The 22,769-nt window shown below is 44.4% G+C and overlaps 1 protein-coding gene across 4 annotated transcripts in view; it reads right to left on the bottom strand.

The window, feature by feature from the left end:
- RSPH10B (radial spoke head 10 homolog B) overlaps nucleotides 1-22,762 on the bottom strand; it is a 45,563-nt gene extending 22,801 nt beyond the window's left edge. For 2 of the 4 annotated variants that reach the window (XM_045541309.1, XM_045541312.1), the window contains exons 1-11: nucleotides 22,458-22,762; nucleotides 21,151-21,497; nucleotides 16,334-16,409; nucleotides 12,624-12,692; nucleotides 10,775-10,948; nucleotides 7,862-7,947; nucleotides 6,514-6,634; nucleotides 5,035-5,211; nucleotides 3,981-4,140; nucleotides 3,603-3,724; nucleotides 121-310 (exon numbers count right to left, since the gene is read on the bottom strand). In XM_045541309.1, the coding sequence (XP_045397265.1) occupies nucleotides 121-310; nucleotides 3,603-3,724; nucleotides 3,981-4,140; nucleotides 5,035-5,211; nucleotides 6,514-6,634; nucleotides 7,862-7,947; nucleotides 10,775-10,948; nucleotides 12,624-12,692; nucleotides 16,334-16,409; nucleotides 21,151-21,407 (1,432 nt within the window). In that variant the 5' untranslated portion in view covers nucleotides 21,408-21,497; nucleotides 22,458-22,762. The remainder of the gene's footprint in view (nucleotides 1-120; nucleotides 311-3,602; nucleotides 3,725-3,980; nucleotides 4,141-5,034; nucleotides 5,212-6,513; nucleotides 6,635-7,861; nucleotides 7,948-10,774; nucleotides 10,949-12,623; nucleotides 12,693-16,333; nucleotides 16,410-21,150; nucleotides 21,498-22,457) is intronic. The other 2 variants (XM_045541310.1, XM_045541311.1) reach the window with 2 other exon arrangements.
- Between the last annotated feature and the right edge of the window lie 7 nt (nucleotides 22,763-22,769).

The following is a 22,769-nucleotide window of genomic DNA, read 5'->3' as shown; positions in this document are numbered from 1 at the left end:
ACACTTCTCCCAACGTTGGCCTTCCCAGTCCCTCAACATCTCTTACTTAACTGGTTTCCAGGTCATACGATGTTATACTGTCCTTTAAGCCATAAGAGGCGAAGGACCTAGAATACTCACCATTTAATATCCTGTCCATATCAGCAAGAGTTATTTTGTGGTGATGAAATTTGCAGTCTTTTAGAAATCTCCAGAAGTGAAGCTTTGTCATCAGAAAGGTGTTATCCAGAGAGTTATCACATCCTAGGCTGCTATAAAAGCTATAGATTCTTCTTAATTCTGTAATATTTCTTAAGACAGCATACTCTGCCTGAAAAGAAGTGATTATGCATATCTTAATCCTACCTAATAAGCACAAATGTAAGACAACACCTGTTTTTGAAATTAAATAACACATGTAAAATAACGGCATTTACCTCTTACCTACAAGCTCAGTAGATGTTTCCTTCTGCCAGGTCAATAAAATGCAATTTCTGACCAACAGTAAACAAATATGCGGTTGTCTGGAAAATGGAATTCTTCTGATACTGCTATGGGATGGCAGCCTGTCTCGAGGGCCGCAATAAAACTGTGCTGCCTACAGATCAATATCCCTCATAAACATATATGCAAAAATCCTTGACAAAATAAACTGAATCCAGCAATTCATAAAAGGAATACTACATGAACATCAAGTGCGGTTTGTCCTGGGATTGCAAAGCAGGTTTGACATTTGAAAAATCAGTCAGTGTAATCCACTATATTGATAAACCAAAAAAGAACCGCATGATCATAGCAATTGATACATTTGACAGAATTTAACATCCATTCATGATTAACACCCTCAGCAAATAGGAACCGAAAGAAGCTCCTTACCCTGGTCAATGGCACGTACAGAAACCACACAGCTAATAACATCATACCTGAGGCTGAAAGTCTGAAATACGCAATACTCACACTGATTGCTTTCTCACTTCCCTCTCTGTCCCTTTCACTTTCTGGTGTTTTCTCCAGGACCCTGGAGCCCTTACGCTGCCCCAGATTCCCTACACATGCAGCCCTGCAGCCTGAATAGTGTCCTGGGCTCCAAAACCTCTCACCCCATGCCTCACCCACATAAATGAAACATTCAGAGAATGCAAGGAATAGTATCTGGGGTCCCCAGGGAGGCAGAAAAGCCCTACCTGGGCAGCGGCATCAGGCATCTGATGCTCTCAGTATTAATTCCTGCATTTTAAAATTCAATTCAATTGTATAAACATTTATAGTCTTCCCTATCTAAAGCATTGTTCTAGAGCACAACATGGAACTTGTCTTCATGAGCTTAAGATATAGTAAAGAAGACAAGATACACATGCATAATAAGGAAGTATTATCACTAGGACAGAGCCATGAGGAAAGGAGAGATGGATTCTAAATAAGCAGCTTCCTGGAGGATACTGCACTTGAACTGAGCCTGGGAGAGTGGGAAAATGTGCAGGACTCCATGGAGAGCAGGCACGGAGGGGAGGCTGGGCCTCGGGGCGGCCAGGGTGGGTGCTCCCAGAATGCTAGTAGGGCTGCACACCCTGGAGCAAGGCTGTCATCTCTCTCTGCCTCAGTCCCTCATGTGCAATGTGGGACACCCACAGCACCTGCCCCAGAGGCTGCCGGAAGGATTCAGTGAATTAAAGGCATCTGGAACGAGGCCCAGAGCAAAGTACCACCATGTACGTGTTGTTGCCATGTGAGTTCATGGTGAGGAGGGAAACGATGGAGGCTGGCAAGGTGGGCTGGCGCTGGATCACAGCAGGCCCTGAATACCAACGAGGTACATGGAACTGACAGCAGAGGCAACCGTGTGGATGAGAAAGGAGAGCTCGGAGGCTTAGAGGACCACTGCGTGCTTGCTTGAGCTTGTTCTGGCTGAAACTAGAATAATCCAGAGCCCCTGCTCAAAAAACGACACCCACATTTTGTGGAAACGATGCCAATAACAGATAATAAATACAAATAGTCATGAGAAAACATCAAATAAACCCAAATGGAGGGACATTCTACAAAATAGCTGACCAGTGCTCTTCAAAAGTTTCCGGTCATGAAAGGAAGTGAAAGGTGGAGAAGTTGTTCCAGACATGGGTCTGTGGTTTAGTTACTACTGTAGCAAGGTTAACTGCTCGGGTCTGATAAGTGTACCACGGTTACATACAACGGTAACATTAGGGGAAGCTGGGCAAAAGGTAGATGGAAACTATGACTTTTGTAATTCTTTTATAAGTATGAAATCATCTCAAAAAGTAAAAAAAAAAAAAACACTATGGAATATTTGCAAACTACATTGCCATATGTCCGTATAATGAACTATTGTATAGTCATTTAAAATGTTTAAAAGTATTTGTAAAGTGTGGAATTAGAGAATTCTTTCACTTTCTGTGTCACATATTTCTATAATGTTTGAATTTTTTGGTAAGAACATGTGTTACCTTTGTAATTATAAAACAGTCAAGATGTATTTTTAAAATACATAATTTTTATGAGACCCACATGCTTTGACATAGAACGAACTCCAAACTAGAAAATGAATGATACATACAATTTAGGGGGGTGGCGGGGTAATAATAAAAACAACATGATCCTTCCTTCCTTCCTTTTTTGATAAATCAATGTTAGTTTATTCATCTAAAATTATATTATAGCAGAATACTTAATAGCACTGAACAGCTATCATTAAATCCTACATGAAAATAGAGGTTATATGAATACTGTGATCCCACTTCTATATACGTCTGCAGAGTAAAAATCTAGAAAGACAATCACAAGATTCTGTCTGGGTGGAGATTCTCTTTTACTTTTCCTTATCGGTATTTTCTGCAAGTATCATGTACTACTTTTGTGAGTAGAGAAAGTAATAAAGATTCCTATTTTTAACAAGAATCTTGCAGCAGAGGTGAGGGATAGTAAGAGCTGGAATTACAGCGTTGGCCCAGAGGCAGGAAACAGGAGGATGGGGGTGGGAAAGGTCATCACTCTTGAGGCCCACAGAGCTGGGGCAAGCCGGGGTGCAGGCGAGGCAGTGAGGCGGTGACAAGGAGCAGAAGGGGGCAAGGATGCTTTGCAGTTTCAGGTCCCCACGGTTCTCTTCCAGGAAACACTACCTTCAGCAACAGTTTCACCAAAGAACCATTCCAACCCCCCGGGAAAAGCAGGAGCCGTCGTGCTAAAATGTAGTTTGGTGGCTGTAACTTGCCAGATGCTAATCAAATGAAGTTCAAGGACACGTGATTTTCTCTAAGAATTTCTAGTTTTCTAATGATTTCTAAGGGCTTGAATGAAGTTCTTTTGAACCCTAGCAGTCCGCATAATGCAAAGCAAAACCAATGTCCCACAGAAGGCGGTGGCCACAGCCTGGGCCTGCAGACCCATCTGAGCGTGCGACTGGTGGGACCCGGGTGGGCTCTGAGGCTCTGAGTCGTTCACCGCGTCCCTCTGCCCTGGCTTCTGTTGTCTCATAAAGCCTGCTTGCTCGTAAACGGCATGATACATGTAAAGCATCCATCAGGCACATAACAGACACCCAGTTCGTGGTAGCTGTTGCCGGCTGTATTTTCCCAGGACTACACTGACAACAACAGAAAGGTTTTTACCTGCTTCTTTTCTTCTGGTTGGTCTGCCTTGGGGTACATGTCCAGCAACGGGTTTAGATCCAGCTCGATGCTCGAGCCCAGCACAGAACGACTCTCACTGCCATCGAGCTTCCTGATGATTTCTAGCAAATGAAGCAAACATAGGTGGTGATTATGAAATGCAATGTTAAAATTTTTTAATGTTATTATCAGAATGGTCTTCCACCAAAGTGTGATATAAGAATATTCAAAGAACCTGCTAAGAAAGCAACTGTTCACAGGAAACTTCTATTTCCTGAAGTATTATTAGTATTCTGTTTCCAGAAGTATTTTCATGTGAGGACTCCCTAGATAAAAACAGACTATCTTGTTTTCAACTGACGGGTGAACGCTCCCTACCGGCACTCGAGGAAGATCTGTGTGGCCTTCCACTCTGGGAATCTTCCGAGCACAGGTCCAGGTAACTTATGAATTCGACTTTGAGATCTGGAAACTCTGCTATGTGGTCATTGGAAAATGGACCTTCGTACACACGCCCGTTCTTAAAAGTTAATCGGCCCTGCAGACAGAAAAATAACCTTTTGCAGTTTAGGAAGTATTCTTATTATAGAAAAATATTGGCAAATGTACATCAATACTTTTTCAAGGGTTTGGAGCTTTTTGTTTGTTTTAAAGATACACAGTCCACATACATTCAGGCACCTAGAGTCCACATTGCTGTGTAAATCCTCTCTCCTCCTGCTCCTCTTCCTCCTCCTCCTCTATCTCCTCTCTACCTGCCCCACAACCTCTCCTCAACTTGAAGCACCTCTAGATCACAGAATGTGTCCTATTAAACTTTGACAGTGACCAGTGGAGTGCCCATCACACAACAGGGACTCTCCTGGTATTAATATTTGTCAAAGCCAGGCCAATCGTCAGTTACTGATTTAGAGGTGGACAAATGACTCAATTCAGCTCTGAGACAAAAGACATTTGTAGAGAGCCTCTGGGGCAAAGCGTTTTTTTCTGTTCTTCTAGCTAGTGTGGTACGTGGATGTGAAACCTGGAACCACAGCCGCCGTTTTGCAGTCATGAGGGAGGGGAAGTACAAGGGTGAAACTGACAATGGTGGGAGATATTGTGTAGATGGAAGAGAAATCGTGACATCACTGAATCAAACCAACCCTGAAGCCCACATTATTCTTTATTATAAATGGCAGATTAGGTTAGATCATCTGTTACATGTAACCAAAACCACCCTCACACATACACATAACAAAAACAAATTAAATAACCACTAAATGTACAGGAAATCAGTGATATGTTGGAAATATTTTAAAATTCATGTAATCACCTAAACAAAAGAGTAAGTTAGCCTATGCACAGTGGATAATGCAATTTACTAGATAATGATATATTTCAATTGCTTTACATAATCTTTAAAATATAATCTTCACAGGTTTATACTCACCATGCCATGTTTTTTATTGGAAACCCACTCTCCCTCATACATGGCTCCACTGGCATAGTAAAACCTTCCGTGTCCATGACGATAGCCATTTACAAACTCTCCTACGTATTCATTTCTCAAAGGATACTGGGAGTTGGGGATTCTCTTTAGAAACCATGTGTGTGTTCCAAAGCCATTCTGAAGAGAAGCAAAGTGCCATCAGAAATGCTCAAAATACTTCCTCTTTTTACCTGAATCCACCTAAAATTGGTACAAATATGATGATGATTTGAAGAGGCGAAGAACATAGATTTTGGAGTCACACAGACTTGGCTTCGATCTCAGCTCAGATATTTACTAACCAGTCTTTTAATCTAAGGCAGATTACGTAAGCCCTCTAAATTCTTCAGTTATAAGGCAGAAATAACGCCTATGCTGAAGCTTGGATATAAAGACTGAAGATAGTATATACAACTTGCTTGACTTGATAATGATTATATTAAGTTTTAATTTTTTAATACACAGACTGATAAAAAGTACCTCCCTCCTCAATCCCACTTTCCAGAGGTAACCACGAATTAGGTTTGAGAATTCACCTGTATTTTCCCTAAGCACATACAGTATACATAGTAAATCAACATGTTGGTTAGGTAAGGTGGCTTATGCTTGTAATCCCAGCACTTTGGGAGGCTGAGGCAGGAGCATTGCTTGAGGCTGGGAGTTCAAGGCCAGCCTGAGCAACACAGTGAGACCCCCATCTCTACAAAAAAATTTAAAAATTAGCTGGGCATGATGGCGCATGCCTATAGTCTCAGTTATGCAGGAGGCTGAGGTGGGAGGATCACTTGAGCCCAGGAGTTCAAGGTTACGGTGAGGTATGATCATGCCACTGCACGCCACTCTGGGTGACAGGGCAAAACCCTGCTCTAATAAATAAACATTATAGGGATATAAAAATACATACACAGTTTTTTCAACAATAAGATAGTATCTGTAACTTGGAATGTTATTCCCAAAAGAATTGAAAGCAGGGGCTCAAACAGGTATTGGTACCCCATGTTCACAGCAGCATCATTCGCAAGAGCCAAAAGGTAGCAGCAATCAAGGTATCTGTGGACAGATGAATGGATAAACAAAATGTGGTATATCCATGCAATAGAGTATAATTCAGCCTTAAAATGGAAAGAAGTCCTGACACATGCTACAATACAGATAGATCTTGAGGACATTATGCTCAGTGAAATAAGCCAGTCACAAAAGGATAAATACTGTAGGATCCCACTTATATGAGCGATCTAGCTTGTATGTGAGACCGTTAGAGAAGACTAAGACCATGATGTAAAAGTACAGTTGAAACCAGTACATAGCAATTTGAGTTTCTAAATTTAGCAGAGCATACATTTAAGATTGCTGTATGATATCATTCCCAGTAGCACATGTGCTGAGGATAGCGGAGCATCCCTGTCCGGGTATGAGCAGCTGAAACTGGCCGGCGCGTACCTGGACCCCCCTCTCCCACTGGCCGGTGTACTCCTCATTGGTTGTCAGCCACCTCATCCTCCCTTCCCCGTGGCGCATATTGTCTTTCCACTGGCCTTCGTATATATTTCCAGATTTGTAACTAGGACAAAAGAAAGCAATGGAAAACAATCGGTTACGTCATATACAACATTTACCTTCAAGACTTTCTTTTAAACTCTGCCCCCTGCCCCCACCTTTGAAGAAATCCAACCTTTGCACCCAAACGCTCTGCCCTGTATTTAAATTCAATGGGTAGGCATGTGGTTGGTAAAGGTAATCATCATAAGGAACAGAATAAATCACTTGATTAAACTTTCTGATGATTTAATAAGGTGACAAAGTGGATAAGACTGGGGTTTTGAGATCTTTTAAAAATAATTCCCTATGACATGATCCTCTGATGAGTTAATATTTTGCTCCAAAGTGTTTCAGTCCAGGCTGAGTGCGGTGGCTCATGCCTATAATCCTAGCACTCTGGGAGGCCAAGGCGGGAGGATCGTTTGAGCTCAGGAGTTCAAGACCAGCCTGAGCAAGAGTGAGATGCCATCTCTACTAAAAAATAGAAAGAAATTATCTGGACAACTAAAAATATATGGAAAAAATTAGCCGGGCATTGTGGCACATGCCTGTAGTCCCAGCTACTCAGGAGGCTGAGGCAGGAGGATTGCTTGAGCTCAGGAGTTTGAGGTTGCTATGAGTTAGGCTGATGCCATGGCACTCTAGCCTGGGCAACAGAGTGAGACTCTGTCAAAAAAAAAAAGTTTTAGTCCTTAAAATATTTGACTATCAGTTCAATCTAAAATCAAGCAAATGTGTCAACATTCTTCAGAAAGCATACAATACCAGAGGATCCGTGATTAACATAGAAAACAAACAAAGGCAACTTCTACACATAATAAAGTCAGGCCAGGTGTGGTGGCTCATGCCTGTAATCCTAGCATTTTGCAAGGCCAAGACGAGAGGATTGCTCGAAGCCAGGAGTTTGAGGCTGCAGAGAGCTATGACAATGCTACCGCACTCTAGCCGGGGCGACAGAGTGAGACTCTGTCTCTAAATAAATAAATAAATAATAAATAAAATAAAATAATATAAAATAAATTGAAAGAGTATGATTAGATATCATTTAACAGGGTGTTTTTCTAAATCTTCCATAGGATATAATCACCATGGACATTATATAGGGATTAGTTTAAATATTCCACTCTCCTTCAGAAAAAATGTGTTCTCTGCAATTTCTGCACCATATCTTTAAACAGCCGAAGTGAACATTATTTGGGCGCACAAACACTTTCTCACGGGACAGAAAGGCGGCAGTGCTCGTACCTACCATCTTATTCCCCAGCCGCTTCTGATGTTGAGAACCCAGTCTCCCTCGTACCAAGAGGTGCCCTCTTGATTATAATAAATGGAGCCCTAAAACAAATAATATAGTTTCTAAAAATCAAGCCTCATGACACAAATGCTTTGTTAACTGTAAAGATAAAAATATACGAATTTAATAAGTATTGACTGTGCAGAAGTCAATGTCACACTTAGGCAACACATATAATCCATTATGTTTCTGTTCTGCAATCAAGAAAATGGTAAAACATCCACACCAAGGGAGAATGAGATGTCACAAGTCAATTCCTCCTTAATAACCAAGTGCCATGGCCCTGTATTCCCAGGGCTTTGGGAGGCCAAGACGGGAGGAACGCTTGAAGCCAGGAGTTCCAGACCAGCCTAGGCAACACCACAGTGAGAGTGTGTCTCCACAAAACATTTTAAAAATTAAAAACATTTTAATATAAGGAAAGACTATATTCATTATAGTGAGAGACATTCATTATATTCAGTAAATGTTAGTTAAATAAGTACCTAAGGAAATCCTGTCTTTGTCTTTGTTTTTGCTTTTGTTTTTGTAACAACTGTAGGAAAAACAGAAAGAAATCCTGTCTTGTTGCCACCTAGAGTGAGTAGCTGCACCTTCCATGAACTGCAGGTCACGTTCTCTTATGCACCAAAACTTTATTTTTTGAGACAGGGTCTCACTGTATTGCACAGTCTGCAGTCATAGCACACCGCAGCCTCAAACTCCTGGGCTCAAGTGATCCCCCTGTCCCAGCCTCTGGAGCAGCTGGGACTACAGGTGCACACTACCTTCTTCCTCATTATCAGCCTAACTTGTTCCTTCTTGCAGCCATCCAGGTGCTGCCACCTAGAAGTCACCATTCCTAGCCCCTCCGGTGTGTCTCAAGTGACCTGTGAGCCAATACCACAGTCTGCTAAAGCCCGAGTAAAGCAGGAGGGTTATAGTGATCGTGGTGAGGCCTGAGCAGTCTCCCCCGGAGGTGGCGCGAGGGGAGGCCAGGGTGCTAAGGCACCTTGGCCACGCGGCCTAGTTCACGCTCCCCTAACTCTCCCGGCCAGTATCTGTCAAGGAGGAAGGTTGGACTGGATTTCTGATTCCCTTTTGAACTCTGAAAGGCAGATATTCTTTTTTGCACAGACTTTGGGGATCCGTGTAGGTTTGTCAGAGGCCTGTGGCTGACTTCCGGCAACTCTGGCAAGGAAGGACTTCTCCTTCCAGCTTCCTCCCGTCCAGTGGTCCCACTTGTAAGCAAATCAGCACACAGCCCAGGTTTCTCCAGGAGAAGCAGACAGGAGCTGGGATTGAACTGTCTGTGCCGCTCAGATGAAAAGACTTTCAGAGCCAGAACCTCAGAGATTTCTCGGAGTTGGTGGCAGATCTGTCTCTCCTTGTCCATCACTTCTTCCTAAGCACTACTTGAGTTAGAGGCACCGATTTCTGTGGAGCTTCTGACCACTGCATCGGACGCCACCCATTTATTAATATTCTTGTGGGTTTGAAAATAAACCAGGGCATTTATCTTATCTTAGTAGGCAATCACAAATAATTTAAAAATAGAAAACAGGAGGCCCCAGTTGTTTAAGAATCCATATGTGATACTGCGCCATCCTGGACCTCAGGGAGGTAACAGTAGCAGACTTGGTGACAACACCAAGTGACACGTTCCAGCCTGTGAATGCTCAACCAGTGACGATCATAATGGAGACTTTTCTCATGACATTTTCTAAAAACCACACATTTTAAAAATTCCAAAAGTTGCCACAGTATTTTATTATCCTATACAAAAGCAAAACAAAATTACCAAAAGCAGCCACCTTGGTTAAAAGTGAACACACCCTGCATTGCTGGCGGGATGTAAAATGGTGCAGCTGCCGTGGAAGACAGTTTGGTGGTTCCTCCAAAAGTTAAAACATAACGTTGCCACATGACCCAGCAATCCCACTTCTGGGTATCCACCCCAAAGAACTGAAAACAAGTGCTCAAATAAATCCTTGCGCACGTATTCACACCAGCACTATTTGTGATAGTCAATAGATGAGAACAGCCCAATGTCCATCGACAGATGAATGGATAAACTATGGTCAATACTAACAGTGGAGTGTTATGCAGCCATATAAAGGAAAGACATGCTGATAACTTTATTTGATTTCATGCATGAACCTCTAAAATACTCCACTAAGGGAAAGAACACAGACACAAAAGGTCACATATTATATGATTCCATTTATATAAAATGTCCAGAATAGGTAAACCACAGAGACAGAAAACAGACCCATGGTTGCAGGGGATGTGGGTAACTGCCTAATGGGTATGGGGTTGTATTTTGAAGTGATGAACATTTGGGGGGATAGCGGTGATGGCCACACAACACCGTGAATGTACTAAAGACCACTGAATTGTACGCTTTAAAATGGTAAATCCTGGTTGGGCACGGTGGCTCACGCCTGTAATCCTAGCACTCTGGGAGGCCGAGGCGGGTGGATCGCTCGAGGTCAGGAGTTCGAGACCAGCCTGAGCAACAGCGAGACCCCGTCTCTACTAAAGATAGAAAGAAATTATCTGGCCAACTAAAAATATATATAGAAAAAATTAGCCGGGCATGGTGATGCATGCCTGTAGTCCCAGCTACCCAGGAGGCTGAGGCAGGAGGATTGCTTGAGCCCAGGAGTTTGAGGTTGCTGTGAGCTAGGCTGACGCCACGGCACTCACTCTAGCCCGGGCAACAGAGTGAGACTTTGTCTCAAAATAAAAAAAAAAGGTAAATTCTGTGTGATGTGAATTTCGCCTCAATAAACAGCCAATACACCCTCAACAGCGCCCCACTCCCTGCCCTCCGTGTCTGCCCCTCCATTTATGGGTAGACCCCTGCCTCGTGGCCGCCTCTCCTACCTTCCCGTGTCTCTTGCCGTGGCACCAGTGGCCGATGTAGGACACAGGCTGGGTGCTGCACTTGAACATGCCGAAGCCGTTCCTCATGCCGTTTCGTACTTCGCCTTCGTACACGCTGCCATCCGGCCACGTGTACATGCCGTGGTTCATGGGGATGTTCTTCACAAATTCTCCCTGGGGCAAAATGGCCAGAGGGTGACAGAAAGAAGGCAGTGGAGGGAGCCCTAATCCTGGGGCTGCTCGAGGACATCTCATGACCCCGACACTATTCCTGTCTCTCCTCTGTGGAAGCAGCAGAGCACCACCCACTCCCCGCTCTCCGTCCCCTCCTCTGCATCTCTCCCCTCCTCTGCCTCTCCCCTCCTCTCTTGCCCGAGCCCTCCACTGGGCGGGAGCCCAGGCAGAATGAAATATCTGAAATCGCCTGTAGACTAAGCTCCAAGAAGCAAGCAGGGGACACGGTAAAGTGGTGGCTTCCAGTCCTGACCTTGGGAACTTCAGGCTCTTGGAACCCGCCTCCCAGAAGGCTAATTCTCGGTACCCTCCAGGAGATCCTGACGATTAGCCAGGGTTAGTGGTCACCGTGGGAAACCCTTCTTCCTGACTGTGGGTCATCAAAATGCTCTGCAGACATGTCAGGCAACAGCCTGCCCTGTGGGCACCTTCTAGAGAACCCACTCTGTGCCGGCTCAGGACATCTACCTAGTCGGTAGTGCATCATATGGTGCAAAATGGCCCAGAGCTGTCGGATTCTCCAGGAATCTGAACTCCGGGAGGCAGCAGTCAGCAGAGAGAAGGGGAGACAGTGCCACCTGGCTTGGCTACTGGCCAGGTCGTGTGATGCTTCTGGGGGAGTCCCCAGAGTCCTGCCCATAAACCCTCCTGACGGGGCCGGTACAGGGGTCTGTGCATGCAAAAATGACCCTCTTTGAGAGTTTCCAGACACAGCGGAGCAGAGAGGACTCCTGGCAAATCGCCATTTAGGGACCAGAAACCTTGAATTTTGACCACTAGCTAGAAGGCAGGACGTGGAGCAGGGAGTTCCTCCAGACAGCTGGGACCCCATCCCTCAGGCTCCCTTGGACCTTGGTGGTTCTCTTTCCCCGACCCCCACGGTGAGGGCCAGCCCCTCCCTCGCCCCCCTCCCCCCTGCCGCACACCTCCCGCTGTCCAGCTCCTGCCAGCTGCCTTCCTGGCCCAAACTTGCCTCTGTTTCCGTCACTGCCTGGCTGTTGTCTGAGTAAGTGCATTACGTGCGTGTGTTTTAAATGTCTTCATTACCCTTTATAAACACCATCTGTTAGTAACTCTGCAATCGAGATTTTTAGAATAGCATTTCAGGCCCTCACACACTTTGTGGGAAGGAGTTGAAACTGGTACAATCTCTTGGGAGCAATTCGGTCCTAGCAATCAGTTTAAAAATACACATTCCCCTCAGCCCAGCAAGATGTGTTAAGTGCAAGCCACATTATGGACTACACGCAGCCAGTAGAAATAGTTAGATCTGGATGAATGGATATGGTTCAATCTCTAAAAAATAAAGGTACCAAAGAGAGTGTATAATTAACTATTCGTGTTTGTAAAAAAGCAGGAGGGGCTAAGTACCTATATGTGTGCTGTGTACACTTAGACCACATAGAAGACCTCTAGAACGTACAAATGAAACCAGCAACAACAATTACCAGTGGGTCTCGTGCAATCCTGAGTTACTATATCCTTGGGTTCTGTGAATTTTTTTTAAACCCATGTGCTGAGTTACTTTTATGATAATAATCTGTTTAGTTGTGGGAACCTGACCTTAAATTTCATAGTTACAACTTACCACTATAACTTATTATATATGCTTTACCTTGTATTTTAATCCATTGGCCCAAATATAAGTCCCTTGTCCATGCATGAGTCCTTCTGAAAACATACCCTTCAAAACAAAACAAAACATAAACTCTTGCAATGCAGCTGCTGATTTTTTTTTTTTTTTTTTTTTTTTTGAGACAGGGTCTCACTCTGCTGTCTGGGGTAGAGTGCATTGGCATCATCATAACTCATTGTAGTCTCACACTCCTGGGCTCAAGCGATCCTCCTGCCTCAGCCTCCCAAGTTGCTGGGACCACAGGTACACAGCACCATGCCCAGCTAATTTTTCTATTTTTTGTGGAGACAGGGTCTTGCTATGTTGCCCAGGCTGGTCTCAAACTCCTGGCCTCAAGCGATCCTCCCACGTTGGCCTCCCAAAGCACTGGGACTGCAGGCATGAGCCACTGCGCCCGGCACAGCTATTGACTTTACACCACAACTGCCGTCCATGGCTTCAGCTCTTCGGATGGAGCCTTATCACGGCTCCACATGCAGGAATACATCTGCCTGAGGGTGCGGCAGCAGCAGTAGAGCCCTACTTTGACCTGGCACTGCACTGGGGTCCATCCTGCCCTAAAAAAGATCTAAGGAGGGGCCCCAAAATATCCAGGTCCCTAAAACTTACTCCAGGCAGTCCTGTGCAGTTGTTAAAAATTAGCTGTAAATTCAATCTGAGTTTTCCTTTCCCAATTAAGCTATTGGAGAACTCCATAGTTCAAAAGAATTCAAATACTTTTGATTTTGTATTTCAAAGCTTAAGGATTAAAAAAAAATTGTTCAAACTAGATAGACCTGATTAAAATATCAGAAATTATTACATTTGTAAATATCATGCTTTCTGTCTGTTTTCCCTTACTGGGAATCATCAGAGCATGCACAACGAGTGTGTGTACATGTTCGTATACTGACATTCACATATATGTATGTAACAGAGGGAAAGGCCCGAAGGACAAAAAAAAGATTTTCTATCTCTTTAAAACTTCCCCCACTCTTTTTGGGACCTGCAGCCTGACCTGCATCCCTGAGGCAGGTTAAGTCTTTTGTTAAAAGATAACTCAGCCATCCAGGTGGTGCCAGGCCCCAGGTAGGTGGCTGGCAGAGTTCACAGGCTTTGTCTTTGGCAGAGATGTGATGATTAGAATGGTTAACCACTATGGCCTAGTTCAACAGCCTAGAACTGACGGGCTCTCCCTTTAAAAGCTCTGTATTTCTGCCTATGTTTGGGAAATGTGGATTTTGAGCAGAGGAGGTCTACCATTTTTCCTCCTTTGCTGACAAAGTAACAAAAATTCTCTTTCCTCCTCCCTAAAACATTTGTCATTCTTCTGATGCGGCCTGGAGGACAAGCGCTGAGTTTTCGGTAACAGGTATACAATACACAGTTGTCAGTGTAGTTAATTTGCATTGAAAGTGTCTATTGTTAATGTATAGGAACTAGTCGTAAAAAACATACCTGGATGTCTAAATGCAATCAGAGTAAACAATGATAAAATTACATCCAGTTCTTCCTTAGAATCATCTAGTGGGTGATGGAGAGGAATCTGCATTTCTAAAAAATTCCCAGCAGATGCTGCTGGTCCCAGGGACCACACTTTGAGAACCACTGCCCTAACTTCACTAGCAAGAAGATACATTACACAGTCAATTCAGATTAGCGTGGACTCATGACAGACAGGGCTGGCACTCAGGAAAACTGTGTTATTTTAACATTAGAATAGAAAATACCAGCATGCACCCACACAAGGAGGGTGTTGCTTTTACCATCTGTCTTTAAACACATGCGTGTATACCGAGACTGTGATCTAAAAACGTGCCCAATCCTGGTTGGACCCGCCTGGGGTTCGGGGCTCCCGACTCATCCTGCTGGGCCTGCCTCCTCATCCATGCCACGGCCTCGGTGATGTCCCCTCCGAGGCCCCCAGGCACTCAGTATTCTAGGAACTGAACATCTGTATTAACACAGAAAACACCAGTCACCAAATGTCTAGCAACACAAGGGGGGCAAATGATTTCGGGTGTGGCCTAAGCCAAAACAAACACAAAAACTTAAGCAGAAACTTAAATTGTTTTTTAAAAAACCCAGAAAACAATTTAAAAGGGATCCAACTGATGATTGTTTTTCATCAAAATCATTTGAGTCTCAGGAAAATATGGAGAGTTTACAGAGCAAGTAGCTGGCCGTGGGTAGGGAGGTGACCCTCATCCACTTCGGGGAAGGGCAGGGCCACCTGGCCTTCAACAGGATGGGCTGGCCCAGCTCGAGCAGTCGGGTAACTGCACATCTGAGAGCGCCAAGATGAGGCAGTCCTCAGCAGCCTGGGAAGGGTTTGTGCCATGTGAGAGCAGTGAGCAAAAGCAGTAACAAACCCAGGTGGCATTTTGACGGGTCACACGCCAGTGCTGCGTACAAGCGCTCAGTGCTGAGAGGAGACCCTGATCAGGATCAATGGGACACCTTCATGCCAGAGGTCAGAGTAAAGGCCAGGTGGGGCGGTCATTTTAATGACCAGTATTCAGTAATAGTGGTGTTTTGAAGAGTTTTTATGAAACAGGAAAAAGAACATGCATGCTCAAGGGAAAAATCGGTACTAAAACTCATGCCTGATGACCTCAGCTACAAAAATTCATTCTCCCATATAAGCACATCTTTCTTTGATAAACTGAATGAATGTATAAATAAATATCTTCATGGTGGCTTTGGTAATAAAGGCAAAAAATGAAACACCCCAAAAGTATACAACAACTATGGAACAGTTATGAATAGCAAATTTAGAACACAATGCAACATCAAAAATAATTAATGGAGAGTGGGATGAGGAGTTATTGTTTAATGGGGATGGAGTTTCAGTTTGGGATGATGAAAAAGTTCTGGAGATGGATGGTCATGACGGTTGCAGAACAATGTGAATGTGCTTAATGCCACTGAACTGTACACTTAAAAATGATTAAAATGGAAGCCAGGCATGCTGGCTCACACCTGAAATCCTAGCACTTTGGGAGGCCAAGGCAGGATTGCTTGAGGCCAGGAGTTTGAGACTAGCCTGGGCAACATAGTGAGACCCCATCTCTACTAAAAATTTTAAAAATTAGCTGGGCATGGTGGTGCACACCTGTAGTCCCAGCTACTTAGGAGGCTGAGGCAGAAGGATCACTTGAGCCCAGGAGTTCAAGGTTGTGGGGAGCTATGATGGCACCACTGTACTCCAGCCTGGGTGACAGAGCAAGACCGTGTCTAAAACAAACAAACAAACAAAAAAACCCACAAAAGGTTAAAATGGTAAATGTTATGTATAATTTACAATAAAAAATTTAAAAAAATCATTATTAAAACCATGCAGCAACAAAGACAGATTCAAAATGTTATCTACAAAATGAATTTGCCCATCTAAAATAAAAGGAACATAGCCAATGGAACACATTTATGGCAAAAGGATGGTGACACTGGGATTTTACTCTTCATTATTTACTTTAGTGACCTGTTATTTATACAACAAGAGCCAGGGAAAGAAATCCAAAATGACTACTTCAGTTATGCTGAGCCATATTTTTACCTTCAATATGTAATCATGGTTCAAAACACAATCAGTATGAAGTACTTTGAAGTTCTTTTGAAGCATCAGTGGACTTTACTGAAGATTTGCAAATCGAAAACCATCGCCCCACACTTTCCTCCCTGCCCTGCAGGTTCCCAAGCACATAACTCACGTGGTAGGTGCTGCCTCCTTGAAAGACTGCGAAGCCTTCTCCCTCGTACAGCCCACGAACTTTTTCCCCTTCATAGCTGCAGAGAAATAAATCCACGGTAATGAATGATGCGAGTAAACCTAAGTGACAGTGGGTTAAATCATATAATTAGAGAGTAGAATAGAGGTTCCCAGGGGTTTGAAGGGGGAGTGGGGGAGCTACAGTTTAATAGGCACAGAGTTTGTTTGGGATGATGAACAAGTTCTGGAAACAGGTATTTGTGATGGTTGTACAACACTGTGAATATATTTAATGTCACTGAATTGTACACTTATAATGGTTAAAATGGTAAATTTTGTTATATTAATATATGTATTTTACCATTGATAAAAATATATAAAGATGAAGAGGTGCATGTAAGATCTCACGCTTATTCATTCACTCAATAAACATTCCCCCTGAGTGCCTGTCTCTGAGTGCCTGTCTGAGGGACAGAGCTGTGGACAAGACTAGAAAGTTCTTACCCTCAGGAGCTTACAGTCCACTCAGGAGAGACAGACAATAAACAGGAAACAAATGAACAAGATAATTCCAGATCCCACTCAATTTTTGTAAAAGCAATGATCAGGGAGAGGCTACTGCACACAGTTAGTCAGCGTGAAGACCTTTCTGAAGACACAAGATTTGTACTGAGGCCTGAAGGACATGAGACAGCCATGGGAAGAACCCCGGGAAGAGTGAAAACAGCAATGCAAAGGCCCTGAGGCAGGCAAGAGCTTGCCATCTGCAGTGCAGCAAATGGAAAGGAGAGCACATGACGCCAGGGAGGGAGCAGGTCAGGAGGAAGGTGAGAGGGAGGCAGAGGCCATGTAGGCTGGCTCTATGGGCTGGGATAAACCCCTGCTATAAAATCCAGAGCTCTGGGAGGAACCAAGACAGGGACAAGATCAGATTTCTATCTCAAAAAGACCACAGTGGCTGGGGTGTGAACAGATGTTCGGGAGAGCTAAGAGTGGCAGAAAACTGCCAGGAGAGGGCAGTGACGGGGAGAGAGATGGAGAGTTACGGTATATTCTGGAAGGTTTCTGTGTGGGATGATGAGAAAGGTCTGGAAATGGATAATGGTGACAGTTGCAAAACAATGTGAATGTACTTAATGCCACTGAATTTTACATTTTAAATGGTTAGAATAGTAAATTTTGTGTTACGTCTATTTTACCATGATAAAAAGTTTTAATTTTTTTTTTTTTTAAAGATATATGCTGGACATAGATCCAACAGGGCTCTGTGATGTGTCAGCTTTGGGGAAGGAGCTACCAAGAACAGCACCCAGATTTCCAGTCCAGAACCAAATGGTTAACATGGCATCTGCCACAGGGTCTTCTCTAGGCTCTAAGGAAGGAAGGTGACAAACCAATGAACCTGTGGCAGCTGTGACCAAACTGGGCTTATTCCAAGAATCTAAAGATGATTAAACATTAGAAAAATCTATAAATATAATTCATTACATCAGCAAATTAAAGAAGAAAAACCATACAGGTATATTACAATGCCAGAAAGGTATTTGATAAAATTCAGTAATCATTTCTTAAAAAAAAAAAAACAAAAAACTTAAGTTCTAATATGAGGAAACTACATAAACACAATAGACTATATATGAAAAACAATAGCAACCCTGATTTTTAAGGGTGAAATGGTGAAATCAATTCCATTAAAATCAGGAACATGCGTGGGATGCCTGCCTTTACCACCAATTACTCGATATTGTTCTAGAGGCCACTAGTTAATGCAGAAGTCAAGAAATTTAAACAGTTGGCACAAATATTGAAAAGAGAGCTGAAATTATTTCAATTTGAAGATTATGTGATTATTTACCTACAAAACCCAAAAGACTTTATGAGAGTTGGGGAAGGGCAGGGAGAGTAAAATTAGAATGGGGTGAAGGGGGGTACTTAGCTCTTCTTTAAGACATCTTTGCATCATTTCATTTGTCACAATGCGTATATATTACTCCAATAACTAAAAACAACGAATAAAGAAACAAAGGATTTTTAAAAGAATTCATAATAGCTCCATGTAATGGTATCAGTGATACCTCCCCTACCTGCCTTAAAACACACATATGTTTCCAGATGCTCTCGGCCTCCATCCTCCCCGGCTCTGTGTCACAGCATTCAATTCCTAGGGCTCCTGCCTCAAGGTCATTGCAGGCCCCACCTTCCCTAAACTGACTCAGGGCACACTGAAGACACTACGCTCTGAGTTTCCCAAATACAACACAACACAGAACATAATTACACACTACCTATATTTCATACTTTTTAATATCCATTGACAGTGCTCAGCGAGAGCTGTGGGCTGGCACACAGCAGATAATTAATAAATAGCTGCAGGTATAATTCAAACTATAAATCTCAACCGAACACCTTACCAGGTCTAAGGTTTGGTGTTTGATGCTCTGGGCGTATCTCTGCTATTGAGAAATTTTCAGCCAGGCAGAGAAGCTGAGACTCATAAACAAATTTCAGTGATACATACATGATAGGCACATATGTAATAGAAAGTAATAAGTACAGTGGCACATAACAGAAAATGGTAAGTAGAACTGAAAGGCTTTAAAGTTTAAAGGCTAGGTGTTCAGTTAAAGTTTGAGGCCAGGAATTCGAGGCTGCTGTGAGCTATGCTAGCACCATTGCATTCCAGCCTGGGTGACAGAGCAAGACCCTATCCAAAAAAAAAAAAAAAGTTTAAAGGAGTTCTTAGGAAAGGTCCTCTTATTAGGAAGAATTCATGGAAAAGGTTGACCTTGAAAGAGCAGGTGGGATTTGGTCTACACAAACAAGGGGAAAGCATGCCAGGCAGGGCAGTCTGTGTAAGCAAAGACAGAAATGAACAGAGTCCACGGGTAGAAGTCCCGCTGGGCTCCTGTGTTTGGGAGGGTCAGAGTGTCCGGTGAGGGAGGTTTTTGGTATTTTTTCTTTTTTTTTTGAGACAGTCTCACTCTGTTGCCCTGGGTAGAGTACAGTGGTGTCAGCCTAGCTCACAGCAACCTCAAACTCCTGGGCTCAAGTGATCCTCCTGCCTCAGCCTCGAGAGTAGCTGAGACTACAGGCACATGCCACTGTGCCCAGCTAGTTTTTCTATTTTTGGTAGAGACGGGTCTCACTCTTGCTCAGGCTGGTCTTGACCTCCTGAGCTCAAGTGATCCTCCTGCCTCAGCCTCCTAGAGTGCTAAGATTAGAGGTGTGAGCCACCGCCCTCAGCCCCGGCTAAGTTTTATTCCGTAGATACTGTGAAGAAACTAAAAGTTATTAAAGAGGGAGTGTGGTGACCAGCCTCTGAATGGTTCCCAGCAATTCTCACCTGGTGTTCATACTCCATGTTGTCCCTTCCCATGAAATAGGGCTGACCTGTGTGACCACTAGGATATTGTGGAAAGGGCAAGGGTGACTTCTGAGATGAGGTCCCAGAATATGTGATAAAAGACATCGTGGCTTCTGCCTCTGCTTGCTCTTAGGGTGCTCATTCTGGGGAAAGGCAGCTACCACGGCATGGACTCGAGGCAGCCCGAGAGAGGTCCATGTGACGAGGACATGAGGCGAGGCCTCTAGACAACAGCCTTGGCGCCAATCAGTCAAGCCTGCAGATGACAGCAGCCAGGGCCAACACTTTGACTGCAACCTCATGAGAGCGCCTGACCCATACACCAAGCCGTGGGGGTCCTGACCCCCAGAAACCGTGCAAGATACTATTTAATGTTGCAGCTGCTGGGCTTTGAGGTAATGCGCTAGACAGCAATAGACAACTAATACAGGCAGCGATGTAGACAGAGCCACGCTTTAGGAAGGTAAATCTACACAGGAGGCCTCAGGAACAGCCTGGAAGCAGCGAAATCGTTAGAAGACAAGTCCAATAGTCCCATCAAGAGCTAATGAAGAGAAAAGGACTGATGGGAGAACCATAGAGGGAGGAGAAATATGAAAGGCAAGGGGAAGGAGCAGGATAGTTCTAAGGTTTCAAGGCTGGATGTGTAAGAAGAAGATGGTGGTGCTGTACAGGAACAGGGAACAAGGGAGAAGCTAATAGCTGGGAGCAAAATAGTAACATTCAGAATAACCTTCTCAGGTGCGTATTCTCATTTGTTTTCCCCTGATTAAGAACCTGAAGCTCATAAAGTTTCAGGGATGGTATTCATGTCATAGAGCTAAGACAAACCCAGACCTTACTTCAAGGCCAGCAGTCTCCAGTTTTGGATACAAGGAGCTTGAGTCCAGTAGAGCTGCGGTCCCCAACCCCCCGGCTGTGGCCCATTACTGGTCCTGTTAGGAAATGGGCCACACATCACGATCTGAGCTCCCCACCACACCCCCGCCACCCGTGACACCCCATCCCCCATCCCCACTCCATGGAAAAATCGTCTTCCATGAAACCGCTCTCTGGTGCCAAAAAGGTTGGGGACTGCTGCTAAAATTTTGAATCTAAAATTCTAGAACAGTGCTAAAAAGCAGATTTTTACAGTCATCTAGGGAGATGGTATATAAAGCTATAATCCAATATGAGAAGAGATTGCTGAGAGAGAGAGAACAGAGAACAAAGAAGTGGTAGAAGAGGGAACGTGGAAGATGCAGCACCCAGAGACCTGGGCAGGGAAGGCCCTGGGGCTGCAGGCCTTGTGCCAGCGTAAGACACAGCTTAAAAGGGGGGTGGTGCTTTCGGAGGTGGGGAAATTGTGTGATGACGAGAAAAATGCATGAGGATTCATATGCTTGAAGCAAAGCAAACTTTCCAAAAACGCCTGATTCACAGTGTTAAATACTATCGCACCCCCTTCAAATCACCTTTCCACTATGAGTTTGGTTAGAATGGGCTCTTCGTATTGTTGAGTGGCATCTTCCTCCTGCTGAACGTTTTTGGGTTCTTTTTGGGGTTCCGTTTCGTTGTGCTGCATTTCCAATGGTGGGACACCACCTGGGGACATTTCCTGCCTGATGGCGCTGCCATCTTGTTTGGAAAACTCTGGATAGTCAGAGAAAGACGAGTGAGAGCGGGCAGACTTAACTCCTTTTTTGTCTGCTTTTTTCTTTTCTTTCACCATGGTCTTTGGAAGACCCAAAGTTTACTTTAGAAACACCAAATGACTCCTTTGGTTGAGAGCCGTTTGTTTCAAAGCGTTGATGGATTTTATCTGAAAAATAAACATTATGTCTCTAAATACTTGGGGGGGGTTCACTTGTAGTTAGAATTTTAGCTTTACAACACAATGCCATTATCAGTTTCCTCCTTAAACCTGAAAATTAATTACAAGTATCATCAGTTTATGAAAATAATATCTCAATATTCCATTGGTTGTTCCTAAAATTTTTTAAATTGGAACCAATGTTTAATATTATTTCTTTTCAAATAGCGTTGCCACAAGAAGGGTAACACTATACACCAAAAAGGGCTATTTAACCTCTAAGGTCTCCCACGCCGCCAAGTCACACTTTAAAAGCCCCTCCCTTGATATGTCACCACTGTAAAGTGCTCAGAGCTGGATTCAGGCTCCCGCACTGCCCATTACCAGTTAGTTCTGTGTTCTTAAGCAAGTTGCTTAATCTCCTCTGCCTCGGATATCAAATAGGAGTTCCAGTACCTTGTCTCATCGTAAGGATTAAATGAGGTGACACACAGAGAAATCCCTGATACAGGATATAGAGCAAACTCAACAAGTGGAGTGATTATTTTGTCCTGTTCCTGTTTCCAAACTTGAAATCATTGGCTGCTACTCCCTGTAGCACCTTTATTGATTGATTACCTCTGATGGGACAGACAAGAAAGGATGTGTCAATAAATTGTCCCATGCCCCAGAGCTGAGGCACCGCGGCCACAGTTTTCACCGTTCTCCAAAACTGGGCCCCACTGAAAGCCTCCAGGTCCTGGGGCGCAAGGCAAGGTCTGTTCCCTCTTCTGTGCCCCAGGGGTGCAGGGAGCGACCCTCTCCTTCCTCTGCCTGGACGGCATCTTCGGGACACCCCACTCGCCAGCTCAACCCCACCTGCAGGCTTCCCTCTCCCTTCAAAACCCCCCGTTGCTCTTCTCAGCACCCCCCCACCCCCACCCTCTCCGCGAAGCCATCCCAGGGTAATCTAGCCTCAGCTGTGCTCACCTCTCAATTCAGACGGGCCTTTCTAGAGGCTTCCCAGTCCTCTCTCCGTGAACTAGGAACTGCAAATAAAGCAGATTTCACTTCTCACTGCGTGTTTCCTAATTCTTTTCGGGCTCTCCCCGGCTGTTTACTGTGCACAGCTCTGGTCGGGCGCCCAGCGCGGTCCTCCCCGCCCAGCACGCAGGTACCCGGGCCCGGGAGGTCGCGTCGGTTCCGCCCAGCGAGGAGCGGGACGGTCGCCAGAGAGGCCGCCTCCGGGCTCGGCGAGCGCTCACCGGGCTCCGGACGCCCCTGGCTCCGCCAGGCCGGGCC

Source organism: Lemur catta, chromosome 2 (genome assembly GCF_020740605.2).
Source record: "Lemur catta isolate mLemCat1 chromosome 2, mLemCat1.pri, whole genome shotgun sequence".
Taxonomy (NCBI): domain Eukaryota; kingdom Metazoa; phylum Chordata; class Mammalia; order Primates; family Lemuridae; genus Lemur; species Lemur catta.
Note: the sequence above shows the minus strand (reverse complement) of the source record. Positions and strands in the feature narration are given on the sequence as shown.